The sequence below is a fragment of the Pezoporus wallicus genome, unplaced genomic scaffold (assembly GCF_028554395.1).
Source record: "Pezoporus wallicus isolate ANWC-B61680 ecotype Strahan unplaced genomic scaffold, APGP_CSIRO_Pwel_v1 contig_6274, whole genome shotgun sequence".
Taxonomy (NCBI): Eukaryota; Metazoa; Chordata; class Aves; order Psittaciformes; family Psittacidae; genus Pezoporus; species Pezoporus wallicus.
Genome location: NW_026635738.1, coordinates 1619895 through 1638625, shown reverse-complemented (window position 1 = coordinate 1638625; position 18731 = coordinate 1619895). Strand labels below are relative to the sequence as shown.

The 18731-nt window shown below is 45.3% G+C and overlaps 1 protein-coding gene across 4 annotated transcripts in view; it reads left to right on the top strand.

The window, feature by feature from the left end:
- The window catches only part of LMF1 (lipase maturation factor 1), a 175375-nt gene that overhangs the window by 133695 nt on the left and 22949 nt on the right, over nucleotides 1–18731 (top strand). For all 4 annotated transcript variants that reach the window (XM_057398153.1, XM_057398154.1, XM_057398152.1 and 1 more), the window contains one exon: nucleotides 16735–16903. In XM_057398153.1, the coding sequence (XP_057254136.1) occupies nucleotides 16735–16903 (169 nt within the window). The remainder of the gene's footprint in view (nucleotides 1–16734; nucleotides 16904–18731) is intronic.

The window sequence follows — 18731 nt, the reverse complement described above, 5'->3', positions numbered from 1 at the left end:
AGCTCATGACTCCAGTGTGCTGGATGAGGCTGTTTGAATCACAGAACCAGGCAGTGCTGCCTTTTTGCTCTCTCCCTCTGTTGACAAATGTAATTGTGCTGGTGAATAACGAGTAACCTTTTCAAACCAGCCCCGTGGCTGATGTTGATGCACTTGGGTTTTGTTGGCTGAGTCACACGCTCGCTTTGGAGCGCAGGAGCTTACACACGGACGGGCAGCTTATTTCATCCTGTGCTAGAGATTGTTTTGAGCTGGAAAACCTCAAGGCCTGTGCTGCTGTTTTCCAAGAGAGCACCTCCTCTTGATAACAGTGCAGCTGCCATTAGGTTCTTGTCAGTGCAAGGACCTATTGAAGCAGTACGGCTGCCTGGTGACAGTTCTTCCTGGAATATTCTGATACACATATATATTTTCTCTCCTCTTCCAAGGTTCATCTCATATGTAAGCGATCAGTGCAGCAGCACGAGCAGGGATCTCCTTGCAGCTGTGACCTTGGAAGTGGGTGGCATTTTCTCCTTCCTCTCCAGCATCCTCCGGGATCTACATTTCATGTGATCCCATCCGACACAGGCCAAAGCCGCGCTGGGAAAAGTCGTATGATCCTACCAGGAAATACCCACTGCACTAACCTCTTTATGATGGAGGTCTTCAAAGCTCCTTGTAGGAGACAGGCTTCTTAGGCAGCTTTTGAAACCACAAAGTGCCATGCGTGCAGACAGCTACCTGTGAGAGAAATGGCACAACGTTTATTCTTCTGCATATATCCCTTCAGAGTGCATTCTCTGTTCTGTCTTCCTCTGCTAAACAGACGGCTTTAGCTTCCTTTAAAGGTTTGAATTGCTGCCTAGTGCTAAACTGTACCTGCATTGAGGGTTTATTTTCGTTTTATACAGGCAAATAGATGTGCACAGGAATGCACAGATAAAACAAAAGCCTCCTCAGTGGAGCCAAAGTCATGCTGAGCATCCTGGTCCTCTGGCATTCTGTCCCTGGCTACATCAATGGGCATGACTTGGTTCTATGCAGAAGGAGCTGCTCAGGAAGGGAAAGAGCTGAAAGTTCTCCTTTATTGATCATTTCATAATTTACACCTTGTTCCTATTGTAACCTAAATTAAAGGCAAAAAAGCCTGACGCTGGAACAGAACTGCTGCAGATGGCAGCATAAAAACATGTTCTTTAACACATTCTGTGTTTTCTTAAGCATATCTGATTTTGCCCAATGTACATTTCATTTGCTATTTACTTAAATCCCCACCACTGACAGCTCGGGGATTGCTAAACTGCCATCTGGGATGTATGCAAAATGCCTTTTCTTCCTTCTTCTTTTGGCCTTGGAAAATCTAATAAAGGTTTGTGTCCATGGGTTGGGCATGTAGAATCACAGACTGGTTTGGGTTGGAAGGGACCTTAAAGCTCATTCAGTTCCAACCCCCTGACATGGACAGGAGCACCTTCAACTAGACCAAGTTGCTTCAAACCCCATCCAACCTGGTTTTTCATATGTTAAATATACAGTGTGAGCTGGTGGGTTACAACATAGGTTTGTCACAATTTTCAACCCATTTTCTAATACACAGGAGGGAGCAGCCAGTGCTTTACTGCCTGCTCCAAAGGCTCTTCACTGACAGATGCTGATGAGTGGTACCTGTTCTGCACCTTCTTCAGGTTCCTCTTTTATTCTATCTAACCACACCGTTTCTACTAAAAGTTTTACATTCAGTACTTCACTTTTTTATCCCTGAGGCTTTTGCAGCCTTTCTTTGTTGAAATCAAATGGTAACAGCCCCACATAAGGCACCAGCTTACTTTGTTTCAGTGTATTTTCACGCCACAACTGTTTTCTATTTCTCCTGAGCTTGCAGAAGCCCAGGGCTGATGCTCAGCTCCACGTCCCTACAGCTCCAAACGTGCTGCAAGAGGTTGGTTTGGTGGAAAAATCCAGGTCATCCTGGAGTTTGAAATCCACCCAGCCTTGGCTTTCAGTGATGGAGTAGCCAACCCAAGTTAAATATTTTACTGCAGATGTTGCTAAGAGCTTAGAGTTACTGAAATTATGTACTTTAATGAGGCAAAGAAAGTAGCTGCAGAAAGATATAAATCAGAGAAGCCACCAGTGTTTTCCACCGTAGAGTCATGCTGATCAGATGTGACATCCCCTTTACTTTCTCCTTGCGTTTCCCTTATGCCTGCGGATGTGGTCGTGTCCTTTCCTTTTAACTTTCAAAGGAAAAGATGAGTTTGTGTGTTGGGATTGAAACGCCAGTGAATTAGGGGAGCAGAGTCCTGATCCAGCTTTTGCAGCTGGCTGCTATGTCTGTGCAATCGGCTGAACCAAAACCTTGGATTTGGTTTTGAAAGGGATTCGTAACACAGACCCTGTTTCCCTGTGCCAGGCCTGTCTGAGATTTGAGGTACTCAGCCTGCCCATCTACATTTATTCCAAAGACCATTGTTTTCCCTATACGCTGTCTTTAATACCAATTTAATCCAAAGTTGACCAAGACCTGGATGGATACTAGGCAAAAAGTTTGCTATCAGAACAGATTTTTCCTGATGTGTTCCCTTCCTCTGATGGGGTTTGCTCTTATTTTGGCAATTGTTAGATCTGTCTAAATAGTGTAGAAAAAGTGAATTTCAAAGGAGCCTGCAGTTGACTGGATGTGGAAAGGGAATTGAAGTATTTTCGCCAGAAGTATTCTAGCATTCCTTCAATCAAGAAATATAAACAGTTCCATGTGACTTCGGGCTGATCCAGGATTTGAGAAAGCAGGCTTTAATTCACATCATTTCTTGCAGAGGGAATTTTGAAGCCACACATCTCCCAGTGAACAATATCCTGATTAGTAGAGAAAAGGATATTCTGGAAAAGGGGCTTTCGCTCTCTAGTCCTGACGCTGTTCTACTTTATTATTGATACTCTAATAATCATCTAGCATTTATTACAGTGGAGCTCTGGGCTTTGCCATGTAATTGCTGAGTTATTGATTTATGCCTGTTGACAGCCTGTTCCTATTAGGCAATTAAAACAGAATAGAGCTCAAGCAAGGGTTATTCCTGCTAGGGTGAAAAATGCTTTTGCTGAATACTTCTTTTCCTGTATATTAATATCAGGAGGTAATGCTTCCTCTGAAGGAGGAATGGCAAATGAAATGGTGTCTGTACTTGGAGCAAGTCATGACTCAAACCACTGGTTTGTCCTAGCAATGGCTTGGTCCTGTTGAAGCTGGTGAGGAAGGCTCCATGGAGCTGAACACTTGTCCTCATCCTTGGAAACTGCTGTGTTTGGGAAAACTCAAGGTGCTGGAGATGCCTAGAGAGCCATTCTTGATCCCTGCTACTGTGTAAATCTAAAGGGCTATCATTTCGCCATTTGAGTAAGTGGTCTTCTATTGTTGGGTTCTTCACACATCATTGCACAGCATCAAGATGTCTGGCAGGATCCTTCCAAAGCTTACATTGCAATAACAACCACCCCAGGTGGTTTCACGTGGACAGCACACCAGCCAGAGGCCCTGCTCCATCAGCAGCACAGGGACCACACCAGGGCCACCTGTTTCCCATGGGGACAGCCTCTGCCATGGCTGTGTGATGCCCTGGCTGCTCCCAAAGTCCTGCAGCCCACAGCACCACAGGTATTCGTCTGCATCCGCTTCCAGCAGTGCATCCAGCCAACAGCACCAGCAGCCGTGTAACTGCTCAGGTTTTTGACAGTTTTATAACCTTACATTTGCACCTTATGGAAAACTATGACAGTTAATGATTAATTGCCATGTTGGAATTTTTCTTATGATGTCTTAATATCCGAGTATGTGGCAGACCTCAGCAGAGAGGAAAAATAAAAACCTGCAACAAAATGCTCCCAGAACAACTTGCCTCGGCGAGCACTGCCCTGGCCAGCGAGCGCTGTCCAAGAGACGCGGTTATATTTAGGACTGGGTTTTAGTGCTATTTACAGGGTGTCTAGCTCAAATGTGAAGCTGGTTTCAAAGGAAGCTGTGAAACAGCTTTTCACGGGTGAGTTCTTCAATCGCTTTTCAGTAAGAAAGTTGGGTTTGATATTATAAACCAGCTGCTGGTTCTCAACCAAAACAGCCGAGAGCTCGTCATTAATCCCTGCTGCTGTTGCACGCGGAGAAGACCTTAATGCTGTGCTAGCAGCAAAAAAAACTGGCTTGATCATTTTTTACAGTCAGATAACTGCTTTCAGCTTATTTGCCTTTGATCTGTCTGATCTTGTGTCTGTCTGTCTCCACTGGTGACAGCCCTGGCTTTGTAGCAGCTTCACGTTGACGTGGAAGCCGCCCATTACATGTGGCTCCCTGCTGGGAGCTGCTCAGTCTGTAGTTTGGGATGCAGGGAGCGGGTGCTGCAGGGGTCCCCATAGCTTGACCCTGACATTGTTACTGCAAGAACAAAATATTGGACACCGGATGGCACTTGTGAGTCACCTCTGCCAGCTCTGATTTCATAAATTAGGGAGTGGTTTGGGTTGGAGAGGACCTTAAAGCTCATCCATTTCCAACCCCTGCCACAGCCAGGGACACCTTCCTCTAGACCAGGTTGCTCCAAGCCCCTGTGTCCAACCTGGCCTTGAACACTGCCAGGGATGGGGCAGCCACAGCTTCTCTGGGCACCCTGTGCCAGCCCCTCAGCACCCTCACAGGGAAGAGCTTCTGCCTAAGAGCTCATCTCAGTCTCCCCTCTGACAGGTTAAAGCCATTCCCCTTGCCCTGTCCCTACAGGACCTTGTGCAAAGCCGCTCTCCAGGTCTCTTCTAAGCCCTGTTTAGATATTGATTAGGTATTGTTCAATACTTTAGGTATTGACTTAGGTATTTGATCATGTTCCACAAACCAGAATGATGGTCTTCAAGCATCCTGGACAGGAACAATGTTCCTGGGGAAGGTGCTGGCTCTGACTCATTTAATATTTTGATGAATCCACAGATTCTGATTGGAAAAATTCCTTTCCAACCTGCTCTCCCCATAGAGGAGGCAGATGGAGGGCAGAGCCCAACATCCCTCTGGAGCACACAGCGTGGGGCTCTATCCAACATAACCCGTCTGGAGATACCACTGAAGCAGAGCACTTCTGCTGGACCTCGACTTTACGTTTGCTATAAAAGTACTTTTAATGAGTGGGATGGAGCTGGTTAGTGAAACACTTGGACCGTTAATAGATGTAGAAATGTTTTAATGTGCTGCTTGACTTTATTGATGAAATGAGCTAATCGGAGCGAGCGCCGCTCTCGCGCCGAGTGAGGAAACCCAGGCCTGCTCTACGGGAACAATGCTCTGGTTTTCCAAGCACTCTTGTCCCAGGGATGGATCCTAAAGCATTTTGCGAGCAGCACATTTAGAGCTCTGTGCCCATGACGGAGTGTCACTGCTCCTTGGTTGCCAGGCTCCTGTGGGAATGCTGTGATGGGCTGTGGTTCCCTGGTTGTAACAACCTTCCTTGGAGTTTGGGTTGGGATCTTCTGCATCCTGCTTCTCCCGGCTTTGTTGAAAGTTCCATGGTCTCTTTTATGACCATGAGTAATCAGGAACTCAGTTTCACATCCTGTTTCAATGTCCACACGAGGCCCCATAATTATATGCTAGTGCCATTTTCTTGGGACTGAACTGGGGCCAGATCCTGATCTCACGCTGGTACAGACCAACAGGGCAGTTCACTCCAGTAGCTCTGCCTCTTCCTGCTCCACCTACTCCTGATGGTGACAGTAGTTTTGGTGGTATCCTACAAGTCTTCCATTAATGGTTAGTGCATTACCTGCCTGCAGGGCTGGTATGAGTTAGCAGCTAGAATTCTTTCCAAGATATCCCTGTAGGAGCTCAAAAGCTGAAGGTCTCCCTCTCACATTTGTCACCTTCTTTTCATGTGCTGGCATGTTTTCCATGAAGAAACTCTATCCCAAACTTAAAGGACTCTCAGTTCTTCCTGCTTTTAAACAGCATCCTCATTTAGGAGGCCTGCCACTAAAATCAACTCTTTTTGGAGCAAATTGAAGTAAAATCAGCAAGAAATTAGCTAAAATTGGTTCTCTGATGTAGGATGCTGCTGAGAAGCTTGTAGAGATTTGCTGGTCCATGGGAATGCTTTGGAGGGTTGTCTTCATGGCAGCTCCCCCCTTTAGGAATTTGCTTTTACCATCAGGGCTGGAAAGAGGTTGATATTTCAGAGCAGAGTAGCAAAAAATTCCTTCCTTCTGTAAAATTATTCTTTCATTTTATATTGGTCCAACACTTACATAAACAGTCCTTCAGCAGTTATTCAGCCTGTAAGGTATTAATGTGGAACACTGTAGCCTCTAGCAAAAGAGTCAACGGATCAAGCAACACCAAGAGGTATTTTACGTAACAAAGCTGCGGAGCAGAATAAATGTGTCAAAGTCAGTAGCTTGGAGACATATCTCGGCTCTGCAGGAGTAGGGCAGGAGGAGGCTGCTTGTGTTTCGGACCCAATGTGAGCAACAGATCCTAAATTCACACCCAGGCCTTTGGTAATCGAGTTAAACCTATAGAATTTCCTAGAATAGGGATACTTACTCCAGCGTCTTGGGTACATGATAAAGAGAAGAAATTCAGTTTAACTCTTTTGGCACTGGACTCGTCTCTCATCCCAGTATCCCAGCCTCAATCCTGAGTGTTTCAGAAGGGGCAGCCTGCACCAAGCCACCATCCCTGCTTCTCATGACTGCCCATCGCTGGAGGTCAGGTGAAGTGTTGGAGCAAGAGATTTGGGAAGATAGATATATAGTTATGTAGATACATATATATATATATATAAACCCCATATATATATATAAATCCCATATATATATAGCCCTCTCTCTATATATAACTCCCCAAATATATATATATAAACTCCATTTAAATACATATATATATATAAACTATAATCACTCCAGTTTCACTCTCTTGATTCCCTTTAAATTTATTTTCCATTGAAAAGCTGGAAGTTGGGCTTATCCATAGGAATGCACCACACTCAAATCCCATAATCTGTGGGAACTGCAGTAGGTGGTTCATACAGCTACAAATGAAAACGAGCATGGAGTGAAACTTTTATATTGCTTCATGTTTAGATCAAGAACAAATGTCGGCTGTGTAACAGGAATGGAAAGGGGTTGGTTCCCTGTTGCTTTAGCACTGTTCTGCTTGTAACTTTAGACCAGGTACTTAGAGCAGGGATTGCAAGAGCCTGACAGTGCAGTTTGTAATGTGTCAACATGTGACCCAGTGCAAGGACAAGTTCTAGTGAGGTTTGCTGCACCACTGCATTTATGCATCTGTAGTTGGTTTATTCCTCAATAATGATTTTATTCCTCGGTAGTTCTTTTATTGCTCAGTATTTACGTTACACACTTATGTTATGGGGAGTTTCTATCTATGTAAGTATAAATTTATAATTTCTAATATTTATAAATACTGAGCTCTGCTTTTTAGGGATAAATCTGAGTCTCTTTTAGCCCAGTTCTTCAAGCCCCAGCTCAGGAAACAAAGGTCTGTGTATAGCATGTGAATTCTAAAATGCTTTGAATTGTAGGTAATTCTTGTGGCTCTAAAGGAATCATTCCTATCTTCAGTCTAACTAGAGGTGCACAGCGGGTGTGTACAACTGTGCAAAGGATGTTATTTCCTTAGTGCTGTATTAAATGTGGTAATTATATGTGGGTTCTCTCCTATTATCTTGTGGGAAGGAAATACTCAGCCTTTGCCTATGAAATCATGTTCTGGTTACCAAATTTGGGCTGTTTCCTGATTCCATGATATTCCCAGTGTGCTGGGTAGGCGCTTCCACCCCTCTTGGAAACTGAGGGCTGAGCTCTCTGAGGAGTGTCCAGGTTTCCTGAGATCCATGGGGTGGTCCATGGCAGGTAAGGGATGGACAAAGGGAATTTGCTTTCTGTTGTGGGCTGTGGTTTATAAGTTGAGATCACTTCATTGACTGTGCATCCAAAAGTAAACCCAAGTAAAGCCACGTTCTTCTTTCTCATCTTCCCAGCACAAGTGACTTTGCTCCTTTTCTCCTGGTACTTCCAACAGCTTTCTGAATCAATGTGGGATTCAAAAAAACATTTTATCCACTAAACCAGAGCAAGTGGACAGAGGTAATTATTTTTTGTATGTATTTCCCTGCACTAAACAGCTCTGCAAAGCAGAGATTAAATCCTCATGCAAATATTGAATCAAGAAGTTAACAAGAGATTAAATTAATAGTAGGGGGAAATTAAATGTTCTTGCTGTTGTTGTTTAATGGGAGATTTTTGCCCGTGCCTACAATAACTTCTGGGAAAAACTACATCTATTTTTCAAACTGAAACCAGATGGGGGAATGATAGCCTGCTTTTCTTTGTGGGAGGCTGTGTTTTCGTGGTACACAAGTAACTGGAGGCACATTAAACAAATTTGGCTTTTGAGCCTTGTCCTTCCTATCTCTTTAGGGAAGGACCAGCTTTAGGTGTTCTGAGTTTCAGCTTGTCCTGAGAGTAGGAGATTCTTTGGGGATGGGGCTGCAGGTTTCAGGAGAGTGGAATTAACCACTTAACCAAAACCAAAGCAGTGGATCCCTATTTGGTATTTTCCTTCTAAAGCTCCATCCCAGGCACAGATGGCACAGAGACTGTGGGCGATGAGGTGTCCCCAGCGCAGCCGGTAGCGCTTGTGCTCTCAGTTCCAGTGGCACCATCTGCCTCCATCCACCTTTCACCCAGCCTGGCTGCTGGATACCTAGAGGAAAACCAGGCAGAGGAGCGAGGAGTGATGCTGGGGGACAGAGCAAATAGAGGTGGGTGATGGCAAAGCTCCCCTTCCCTCAGTATCACCCGTACCACCAGGATTTGCCTTCCTCTGCTCAAATGCATGGCCTGGTCAGGTCATTCTGAACTCCTACTTCTCTCTGGTTCCCAGGAGAAGCTGAGCAGCCTGTTGTGCCTTTGCTTAACCATAGGAGGTAAGTCTGACGCAGGCATTTCTCTCAGCTGGGATCCTTGCCCTTAGCCCTGTGTGGAGTAGCACTGTTGTAACACGTTGGATGGAAAGGGATGGGGACTGAATGGTCCTGCCAGTTCCATATGCCACCTGGTAGCTTCAGAGGGCACAGCACACACATTCTTGAGTGCTGGCATTGGCTCCTCCTCACATCTGCTGCTTTATAACAATCCATAAATCCATCTTAACAGACTGATTTCCTCTTTCCTTGGTGATATGCGAAGTCACGTTGAGGAGCATTCTTAGCAGCAGGTCCATCAGGAGGAGGTGGTCTTTGCTGTCTTGAGCTCTGGGGATCTGCAGTGAGAAGATCTATGAGGGGCCCAGGTATGGCAGCTCTGACAGCACACAGATAAGCTGAGCTCTTTCTTCTCCAGCTTTCACTAGCACAGAGTAAGTGGTTGTTTCTTTGGGGTGCAAGAAGCAGATTTACTTTGGAGTTTTCTACATCCTATTTTTTTTGGTAATTCATCACTTTGTTCAGTGCTTTACCTTGAAATGATTAATGCCTTTTTTGTAACAGTCATCACTAAAAGAGTCACATCTCCTGTGGCTGTTGGTATAATTAATACCAGTAACAAAGCAGGATGACCTCAGCCACGAGCAGGGGGAGAGCTGGAGAGTACTTTGCTAAGTTAGACCTTTTCAAATCATCTGAGCCTAAGCAAATCTGTCCTCGGGCTGTTAAAGAGCTGCTTGTTGAAACCCTGTCAGCATTAGTGATTATCTTTGAGAATTCATAGAACATGGGTGAAGTAATGAAAGAGCAGAGAAGAGCTAATAAAGTACCTGTCCTCTAAAGAGAGAGAAAAAAGGAAGAGCCAGGACACTACAGAGCCATTACTGGAAAAATACTGGGAAAAATAATGATGAAACAGACCATTTCTAAATACCTCCAAAACCAAGGGGGATAACTACAGCCCCCATGGTTTTGCCAAGAGCTGACTGTGTAAAAACAGTCTTCTTTCCTTCACTGACAAGATGGGGGGCATGAATAGAGGATACCAAATATATGCTTTTACTGAGGCTTTTGAAAGTGTTTGACATAATATCTCATAAACAAAGAAAATAGAAAAATAAGAAAATAGGGTCTATAAGAAGTAGGAAGTACTGTCTAGGGGAGAAAAAGGGTTGGAAAGTCTATTTGGAATTTATCGATGGTTGCTGTCAGAGGGAAGGATTTATCAAGGGAGATTGCTTGGGGTCTATCTAGAGACACTAAGGGTTTTCATTAATGATGTCTAATATCAATAGGTCACGCTCAGGTAGGGGATATTGGTGCACATGATGAGTGTTCAGAATGTTCAAGTCGGCAGAGCTGCATCATTGCAGAAAGGACAAATGTCCTACTGGAATGTATAAATGCTTTGTGCTCGGGGTATATAAATCCTTCTTGCTCTCTGCCACTGGTAAAGGCTAAAAACTGTTGCTTGGTTTTGGGTGTTCTCTGCAGAAAAGATATGTCCCAGGTGGAGACAGTCCAGAGGATGGAGAGGCTAAGCAGAGCTGTAACAACTGGATTCACAAGGCACGGTTGGACCAACCGGGTTCATGTAATCCGGCCTTCAAGGCCAGGTTGGACGGGACTTGGAGCAACCTTGCTCTAGTGGAAGGTGTCCCTGCCCATGGCAGGGGGTTGGAACAGGATGAGCTTTAAGGTCCCTTCCAACAGAAACCAGTCTGGGATTCTGTGAACCCAAAAGAGAACAGTGGGAGGGAAGAGGCAGTGGGCAAAGGGCAGTTTTCACCTCTGTGAAAGGCTATTGCAGGTAGAAGAGAACAGTCTTGGATGCCAGTGAGCAGAGAAGGGGTCATGGGATTGAATACTGTCAAGGGAGAGTCAGGCTACATATGAGGAATAATGTAAAGGTAGGGAAGCAGGCCCAGGAAGGCCATGGACTTGGCTCCATCACTCGGCAAGGCTTCTGGGAAGAGTTTAGACAAACACACTACGGTGCATGTAGAGACATCTCTACCTTGGGGCAGCAGGAAGGACTTCATGAGGTCTCTTCCATCCCTCTGCAGCTATGTTTTTATCTTTAAATGAATTATAGCTCTTCCAGGCAGCCCAATTTTGGCTCTTCTGTTCCAATGGGCTAATAGCAGAAAGCTCCAGTGCTGCGTGGTGACAGTGTCCCCGTGCTTAGATGGAGGAGCTGGTGAGCTCCAACCAGCCCTTGACTGTGTTTAAGAGTTTACAGCCCGTTGTTGTTCCTTCTGGACAAATATACAGTCTGCTACCCAGAATATGAGCTTCTCCTACCTACTGTAAGGTTGTAACAATCCGTGATTGAAAAAAATCAACCCCAGCTAACAAAGAAGTCAAACTTGTAAAAAAGTTATGGGTGTAGGTGCCCATTTTCTGACAGAGGGGTTTGGGAACGGTGCAGGGGACAGAAATGTAAGGAATAATTGTTTTTGGGCCTAGAACCAGGAAAACTACTTTTCCAAATTAATCCAGGGAGAGCCATGAATCCACAGTATTTCATATCACACTTCATAAAACTCCAGTCATAATCCATAAAACTGACATTATTAGATTAAAAACCTCAGTTCCTCCTATAAGGAGCTCGCTCATTAGACATGCTGTAGTTTTATAACCTTAAAGTTCCTACCCAATTACCATGATTAATACTGTGCTTTAATAAAAGATTTTTTAAAATCACCACAGGGGTTGATACCATCTGTTTGTTATAATTGTGCATTTAAATATTATCCAGCAAGAAAAAAGACAGTAAACACAAATCAAAACCAAGGTAGGGAGGGTGCAGCCCATCCATGGCAATAGAGGTTGGGATGGTGATGGAGATGCAGAGATACAGTTAGATTATAATCGTGGTAGGAGTGCGGAAGGGTGAAGCCTGGCATGGTGCAGAGGGAGAAATTACTGTGAGATGGGTGCAAGAAGCTCTTCTTCTTCATGCAGCAGATGGGCAAGGAGCAGCAATGCTCTCTGTGTGCTGCCAGGCCAGCTCCTGAAGGGCTTTGGCATCCTTGTCCCCAAACGTGGGTGCAGAGGAGGTCCAGCATCCACATGGATGAAATATGACTTCAAGGAGTTTATCTTTTTACCCCAAATCACCAGCATCAGGCATTCACCCCCTTCAGTTCCCAGGGCAGGAGGTGAGCAGAGATCTCTGCCTGACAATCATAGAATCAGGGAATGGTTTGGGTTGGAAGGGACCTTAAAGCTCCTCCAGCTCCAACCCCTGCCATGGGCAGGGACACCTTCCACTGGAGCAGCTTGCTCCAAGCCCCATCCAACCTGGCTCATCCAACATGAGAAATTCATGTTAAGTTAAACTTCCCGCCAGGAACCAGCGCGGCTCCAGGGCAGGGAGAGCAGGAAGACACCGAAGCTTAGGTGGTTTCATGAGAAAAGGAAGGATTTAGGTAAATGTGCTCTGCCTGCCAAGGCAAATACTAGTTTGAATTGCAAAGGATCCACTAACCTCGGGGGATGCTGCGCTCGCAGGAGCAGCGCTGCAGAAGACACCAGTTGCTCTGATGACAAAGCTTCACAGAATGATAGAATCATACAGGTTGGAAAAGACCTTTAAGATCAAGTCCGACCATTACCCTGGCACTGGCTGGACACGTCGATGAAATAACATACACCTCCTGCAGAAACTGCCTCAAAACTGTTTGCAAGGAGGCACCCGTTTGAAAAATCATCTGTTTTCCTGTTAATTGACTTGGAAATGGGAGTTCCTTTGAGGTTTGTTTTTGCAAAGGAGGGCTCCTGATGCTCAGCCCCCCTCAAGCAGGGTATAATATTAACCTGGGTTTAACTGTGGTGCCGGGCAGTGACTGCTGTGAGCATCCAAACTCAGAATAACTCAGGCTAAAACCGTGTCAGGTTCATGATTCCACCCACAGACCAGAAAACGCCAAACTCGTATTATTTTTGAATCCCCTGATTTTTTCAGGGCTGGTGGAAATCAGATCTCTTGCTTCTGGCTTCCAGGCAATAAAGAGAGGTGAATCACTGCAGAAAAAACCTCCCATGGACCACCCAGTCGCTCCGTATGAAGCTGCTAAGCGAGCCTCAGCAGAAGTGGCAAAGTGCAGAACTGTTTTCTTAATAGCACTGCAATTGCACGAGGCAAATTGCATCAGAAAAGGAGCAGAGTTTCCTAACAAAGCAGCTAAGTGAGAAGTGTGTTAATGAACACAGCCTGATTAATATGCATTGAACTGAATCACGTTCAGGTCAAAGGGGGAGGACCAAACCTCGAGTGTAACATGTCCAAGGTCCTAACTCGTATGTAATTCAGATTTAAATACTTTTCTTCTCCTCATAATTGTGGATAATTATCCAACTCAAGCTAAAGAAGTCATTAGTTTTTAACTAAACAATAGTTAAGACTATTGTTACTTGCTGTAATAGGTCAGATCTCTCCTTTTCTTAAGATCATGTGACTAAAGGGTCCTGCTGGGCTTTGGAACTTGTAACCTACAAACACCACCATGCTTAAAAAAATTGGTGCCAATCATATAAAATATGAAATCACACATTTTTAACCTTTATTTCTTGCCATTTTTAATGAGAAAACATTCATCTTTTTAACAGAACGCTTGCTGAAAGTCCATGTGCTATTGATGTTTGCACTGTGGATAGTAGGAAAGCCAGGGGACCAGCGTTTGGACACACAGGTATTGCAGGGGGAACTTGTAATTAAGACATTGCATTTGTAATTGGGAGATTTAGGGTTTAGTTCAGGTTCTGCTGGAAGACTCCTTATGAGTTGTTTTAAGGTGATATCTCCAGAGAGTGCTGATGAAATGAGAATTAGTTGCCAAAATTCTTCCATTCGCTGCCTATAACACAGCTGTGATACATCCTAATCTTGATCTTTGTCCGATGTGTTTACATTTACTTGTTTTCAGGACAGGAATTGTCCTCTTAACCATCTGGTTTGGCAAGTCCAAGCTAAACAGGTCCACACTGCAGTTGGAGCCTCCTTGAGTTATTGTGAGTCTTACAAAATGCTCAGAACAACCCCCAAGTAATGCCCAAAAGCCCTTGAAAGCAAATACATGTCCTGCTTGTGAAATAGGGTGCTGGGCTCATCTCTTTGTTCCCACCCATACAGTTGGCATGCTATGGAGACCTTGTTCCCAAACAAGCCCCAGGAGAGGTTGGAGACCTCTGAGTGAGGTCAAGACACCTCTCTAAAAGCCCTGAAGAAATATGGAAGAAATATATTGCAGCATTCCCAGGCATCCCAGGATCTAGGCAAAGATCTGCTGATGTATGGTCCATCTTGTGTTATAGGACCTTTTACCATGACAGTGGCTACATTACACAGTAGGGTTGATAACTACTGGTACCTGTCTGAGCTTTCGTCATCCTAGCCAGAGGAGAGCTTTGCAGGTTCCATGAGTTTTCCTCTTTGCTTGGGATGTAGATTTTTGGTGTTAATTGTGGGGTTTTTGTTTGTGTCTGTTGGAGAAGGCAGCTCCAGCTCCAGACGTGTGCTTTGCCATGGGAGTGGGAAGTTTGTGATGGTTTCCAGCTCCTAAGGAGTATTCTTATGTTTGACTTGAGTTGGCTCTTCAAGGCAGCTGGGTTTCATCCAGAAACCCACTGTCCTCAGGTGCAACATGGGCTGGAGGGGCTGGAGAACTTCAGCTCTGCCTCTTGGTTCTGTGGTTAGTGCTTCAGCTTCTGCATCTCCTCAGGGCTTCTAAAAGCTTCATTGCTTGTTCACAAGAGGAGGGGCTGAGGTTGGTCTGCGTGGTCCACACTGCAGCTCCTCAGCCTGCTGCGGGATGCTGGGGGTGTTGTGGGTTCACACATTTGGTCTTGCACCATCTTGGAAGTCTCTGTTGGCCACATGCACTGAAGCTGTGAGCAGACAGCTCACAGGAGGATGAAATTCAGCTGTGTGAATGGAGAAGCGTTCTTTAAATAGGGTAATAGTGGTGGTGCCACTTGAAGTTACAGCTTTCAACCCTGCTGGAAGGTGAGGAAGTTCTCATTAGCTGGTCTGAAGGCTGAAATGTAAATGACTGTTATATCAGGGCATTATTTTCTGACTTGTAATACATTAAGTCAGCTTTATAACCTTCATATTTTATGGATAAGATGGTGAGGCTACTTCCTTTTCCTTCCTTTTTTCTGCCTCTTTTGTTTTAACGTGTCTGAGGAGCAGCTACTTAATTAGGGCTGAATCCTAAGTAATGTGCCTAATGGGACAAGAATCCAAATCAGCTTCAAAACTCAAATAGCCCTGAAGAGGCATCAGCTGCTTTTCAGTTCTTGTCTTTTGTGTGTGGATTCCTGGATACTGTTTTATGCCAACACTAAATCATTCCTAACATGTTCCTTTGTGACTGCTTGTGGTGGGCAGCCCCAGGGAAACCCAGGTGTTGTGTCTTCACAGTCAGTGCCCTGGGGTTGGCTTCACTTAACACCTTTCCCTGGCACTGCAGCAAGTTCCCAACATCCATTCTGCATCGGGTGCAAGCCTCAGTGTCAGCGAGGTTGAGCTGGCAGTGCTCCCTTCTCACATGAAACATGGCAAGCGCGAATGTGACACCGCGGCAGCGAAGATAAATGTGGCGTTAAAACACAGCAGGAGGGGAGGTAGGTCTGGTTGAGCATGAGAAATGTTAGCGTGTACAAGTTCATGGTGAGACCCATCTGATCTCCTCCGTACGGTCCTTGTCAGCACCCAGAAAGATTGATGGGACCTTGCTGGGGTGGAGGGCATGGCTGCTGGGATGGGCAGGCAGGGAGAGGAGAGCAGAGCGGTTTGGCGTGCTTTAAAGTGGAAAACTGGAGAGGGGATGTGACTGTACGAATAAAACAGGGGTCTGCGAGCAGGTAAAATACTGGCTTGGGAAAATATGGGTAAATATAGACTGGGCTTGGATAAATTTAGGCTAGAAAAGTAGAAATTAAAACCAGCACTTGTGAGGAAGCAGAAACTGCTCTGTATGTTTGGGTTTATATGAAGCTCTAATGAAAGGCTCTGCTGGGGGGTTGGCATGTACCTGAGCAGGGTTTACCTGCACCTTCCCTGTGGCTGATGTATGAATGTGGTGAGGAAGTGACATCTCACACCTGCAAAATGAAACCATGGGCCGTGAGGATGTGATTTATGATCAAGACTAGGCAAGCAGTGCCCAAAGACTGATGAGCCTGATGTTCATTAGGACTTGCTGAGGAATGGCAAGAAGGTTCCTCATATTTCTCAAGTCATTGTAAGAGTAAGACAAAAAATAACCTGTGCCTTCAAAAGGCCCTTCCCAGTGTGTACAGGTGCTTATGGAGACTCAGAGCTTCAGATTTTTCCACTTCCTCTGCCTTATACATGCAAGACAATCTCAGTGGCCAACAAAAGCCAAAATTCTTTTTAAAGGCCTCTTAAAAATCCACATTTTCATATTTAATGCAGCTCTTTAATTAGAAGTTCCAGTATTTCCTCCTGAAGGGGTTCAGGAATGTTGCTGTCACAGATACATTGGCATAAGCAGGAAGCAGACGATTCCCAAGGGCTGACCTGCTGTGTCACACTGTACCCTGGCTGAGCTTCCTCCTGCTGAAAGTGGGGTACATTTGTGCTGGAGCCTGGGCAGAGAGGGAAAGGTTTGCCATCACTGCTGCAGTCGTGGAACAGCAGCAAAGTATGTGCTAAGGTGCTAAAATCCATCCGACAGTTCTCTCACAGCACTTTTCTCTTGTCATTTGAGCTGATGCAACACCCTCTGCTGTTTTCTTTCCCATGTAGGTGCTTCTTATCATCAGTGGAAACCTGAGTTTCCTCAACTGGCTAACCATGGTGCCCAGCATCGCCTGCTTCGACGACATCAGCCTGGGGTTCCTCTTCAGCTCCAGGGTGAAAGAGCGTGTGGTGCAGATACAGAGCAAAGAGGCAGCCAAGGAGAAGCTTCCCCTGGGTGAGTTATTCCCGAGCAAAGGCATTTTACAAGGGCATGAAGGGACAGAACAAGCGTTTTAAACTGACAGAGGGGAGATTGAGATGAGCTCTTAGGCAGAAGCTCTTCCCTGTGAGGGTGCTGAGGCGCTGGCACAGGGTGCCCAAGAAGCTGTGGCTGCCCCATCCCTGGCAGTGTTCAAGGCCAGGTTGGACACAGGGGCTTGGAGCAAGCTGCTCTGGTGGAAGGGATCCCTGCCCGTGGCAGGGGTTGGAGCTGGATGAGCTTTAAGATCCCTTCCAATCCTAAACAAGTCTGTGACTCTGTGATTTAAAGTCAAGGGTGAAGCCCCCAGTGCAGTTTGAGGTGAGGATTTTGTGTTAGAAGTTGGGTGCAGAAGCAGCTCTCACATTTGCTCTCCTCTCTGCCCCATGGCACGGTGGCCCCATCTGCCCTCCTGCCTTTTGCACCCATGGGTGCTAGGGCTGCACGAACACCTTGCTTCCCTGGTTAAGTAACTGGACATGAGGTTGGTCTTCTAGAAAGAAATCAATTGTTGATCCACTGTGGGTCCAGTAACTGTTTTGCTAACAGGAAGAGAGCCCTGTCTGCTGGGAATATGGAAAAGCAAATACAATGGGGTGTGTAACTGAAGGAAAGGGATCGATGTGGCCAGTGTTTCCTCTGAAGGGAGTTTTCAAGCAGCCCTGTTCCAGAAGATCCCCTGCACAAGCAGCACTGGGATATTTTTCATGGGGCTGCATACCAGATGTAGACTTGTGTTTGTAGCAGTTTTATAAACCACGTATAAGCAACAAATTGCCTCTCATATCAACAACAATCACAGATGCTCATTTTTAAATATACCAAACATCTGTCAGAAGAATGAAAAATATCAACAGGAGACAGCATCTGTCTCTAGTCCTTTCTCGTCTACCAAGAAACACGGGTTATTAACCAGGAGCTTTAGTTCCAGCAAGGCTAATGCAGTTTCATTAAGCTTTCTGTCTCCTATCTTACATATTTTGCTGGAAGAAATCTATACCAGCTTTCTCCCCCCCCAGTAGCTTTACTTTAGAGGCTGGAATGCCTAAAGCTTTCCTACCAGCTCTGGTTTTGCATCCAGTCCCAAACAACACTCAAGTTTCACTTTCCTTTCTGGAGGAGAAGCCAAAGGGCAGCTCTTTGGTTTGGCACTTGGTGAGTCACCGTGAGGGGGAGGTAGATCCTTTTTATTGAGGAACTTGCTCCTTTTCTGTGATGTTCTCCAGAAAACACCTTAACTGAGTCAAGGTGGCCAAGCAAGGAGAACCATCAATACTTGTCTCTGGAGGGTTGAGGTGTCCCTTCTGGGTTTTACAAAGGGGTAATCCATAAGTAAAGGACAGGGTATCTGTAATGTTCTGGGTAGAATTGGATTTCTTCATATTTTTTATTCATATTTTATATTCATATTTTATTATTCATATTTTTAATTCATATTTTTCCTGCTAACAAAGCAGAGGATATTGAGCTGGTGCTGATGGCAAGAGACTTAGAGGAGCCCTCACCCCTGGGTCACCAGAGCAGAAGACAGGAAGGTATCCAGTCATGCCCTACTTGTGACCTGATTTTACAAGGCTTTGGCTACATCCTTGAAGTGTCTGTGTGTAATTCCTAAAGGGACCTCCAATTCCCATTGCTAGTGCTCTGCTCCTGCCTGCTCTAAGCAGATCCCATTAGCTCATGTCCCCAGGTTTTGCTTCATTCTTGCCGTGTAGATCATTTGTGACTCCAAGGGCATGATGATGACAATCACCAGCTGCTGAAGGACAGTCATGGCCATGCACAGTCCATGTCTGTGTCTGTA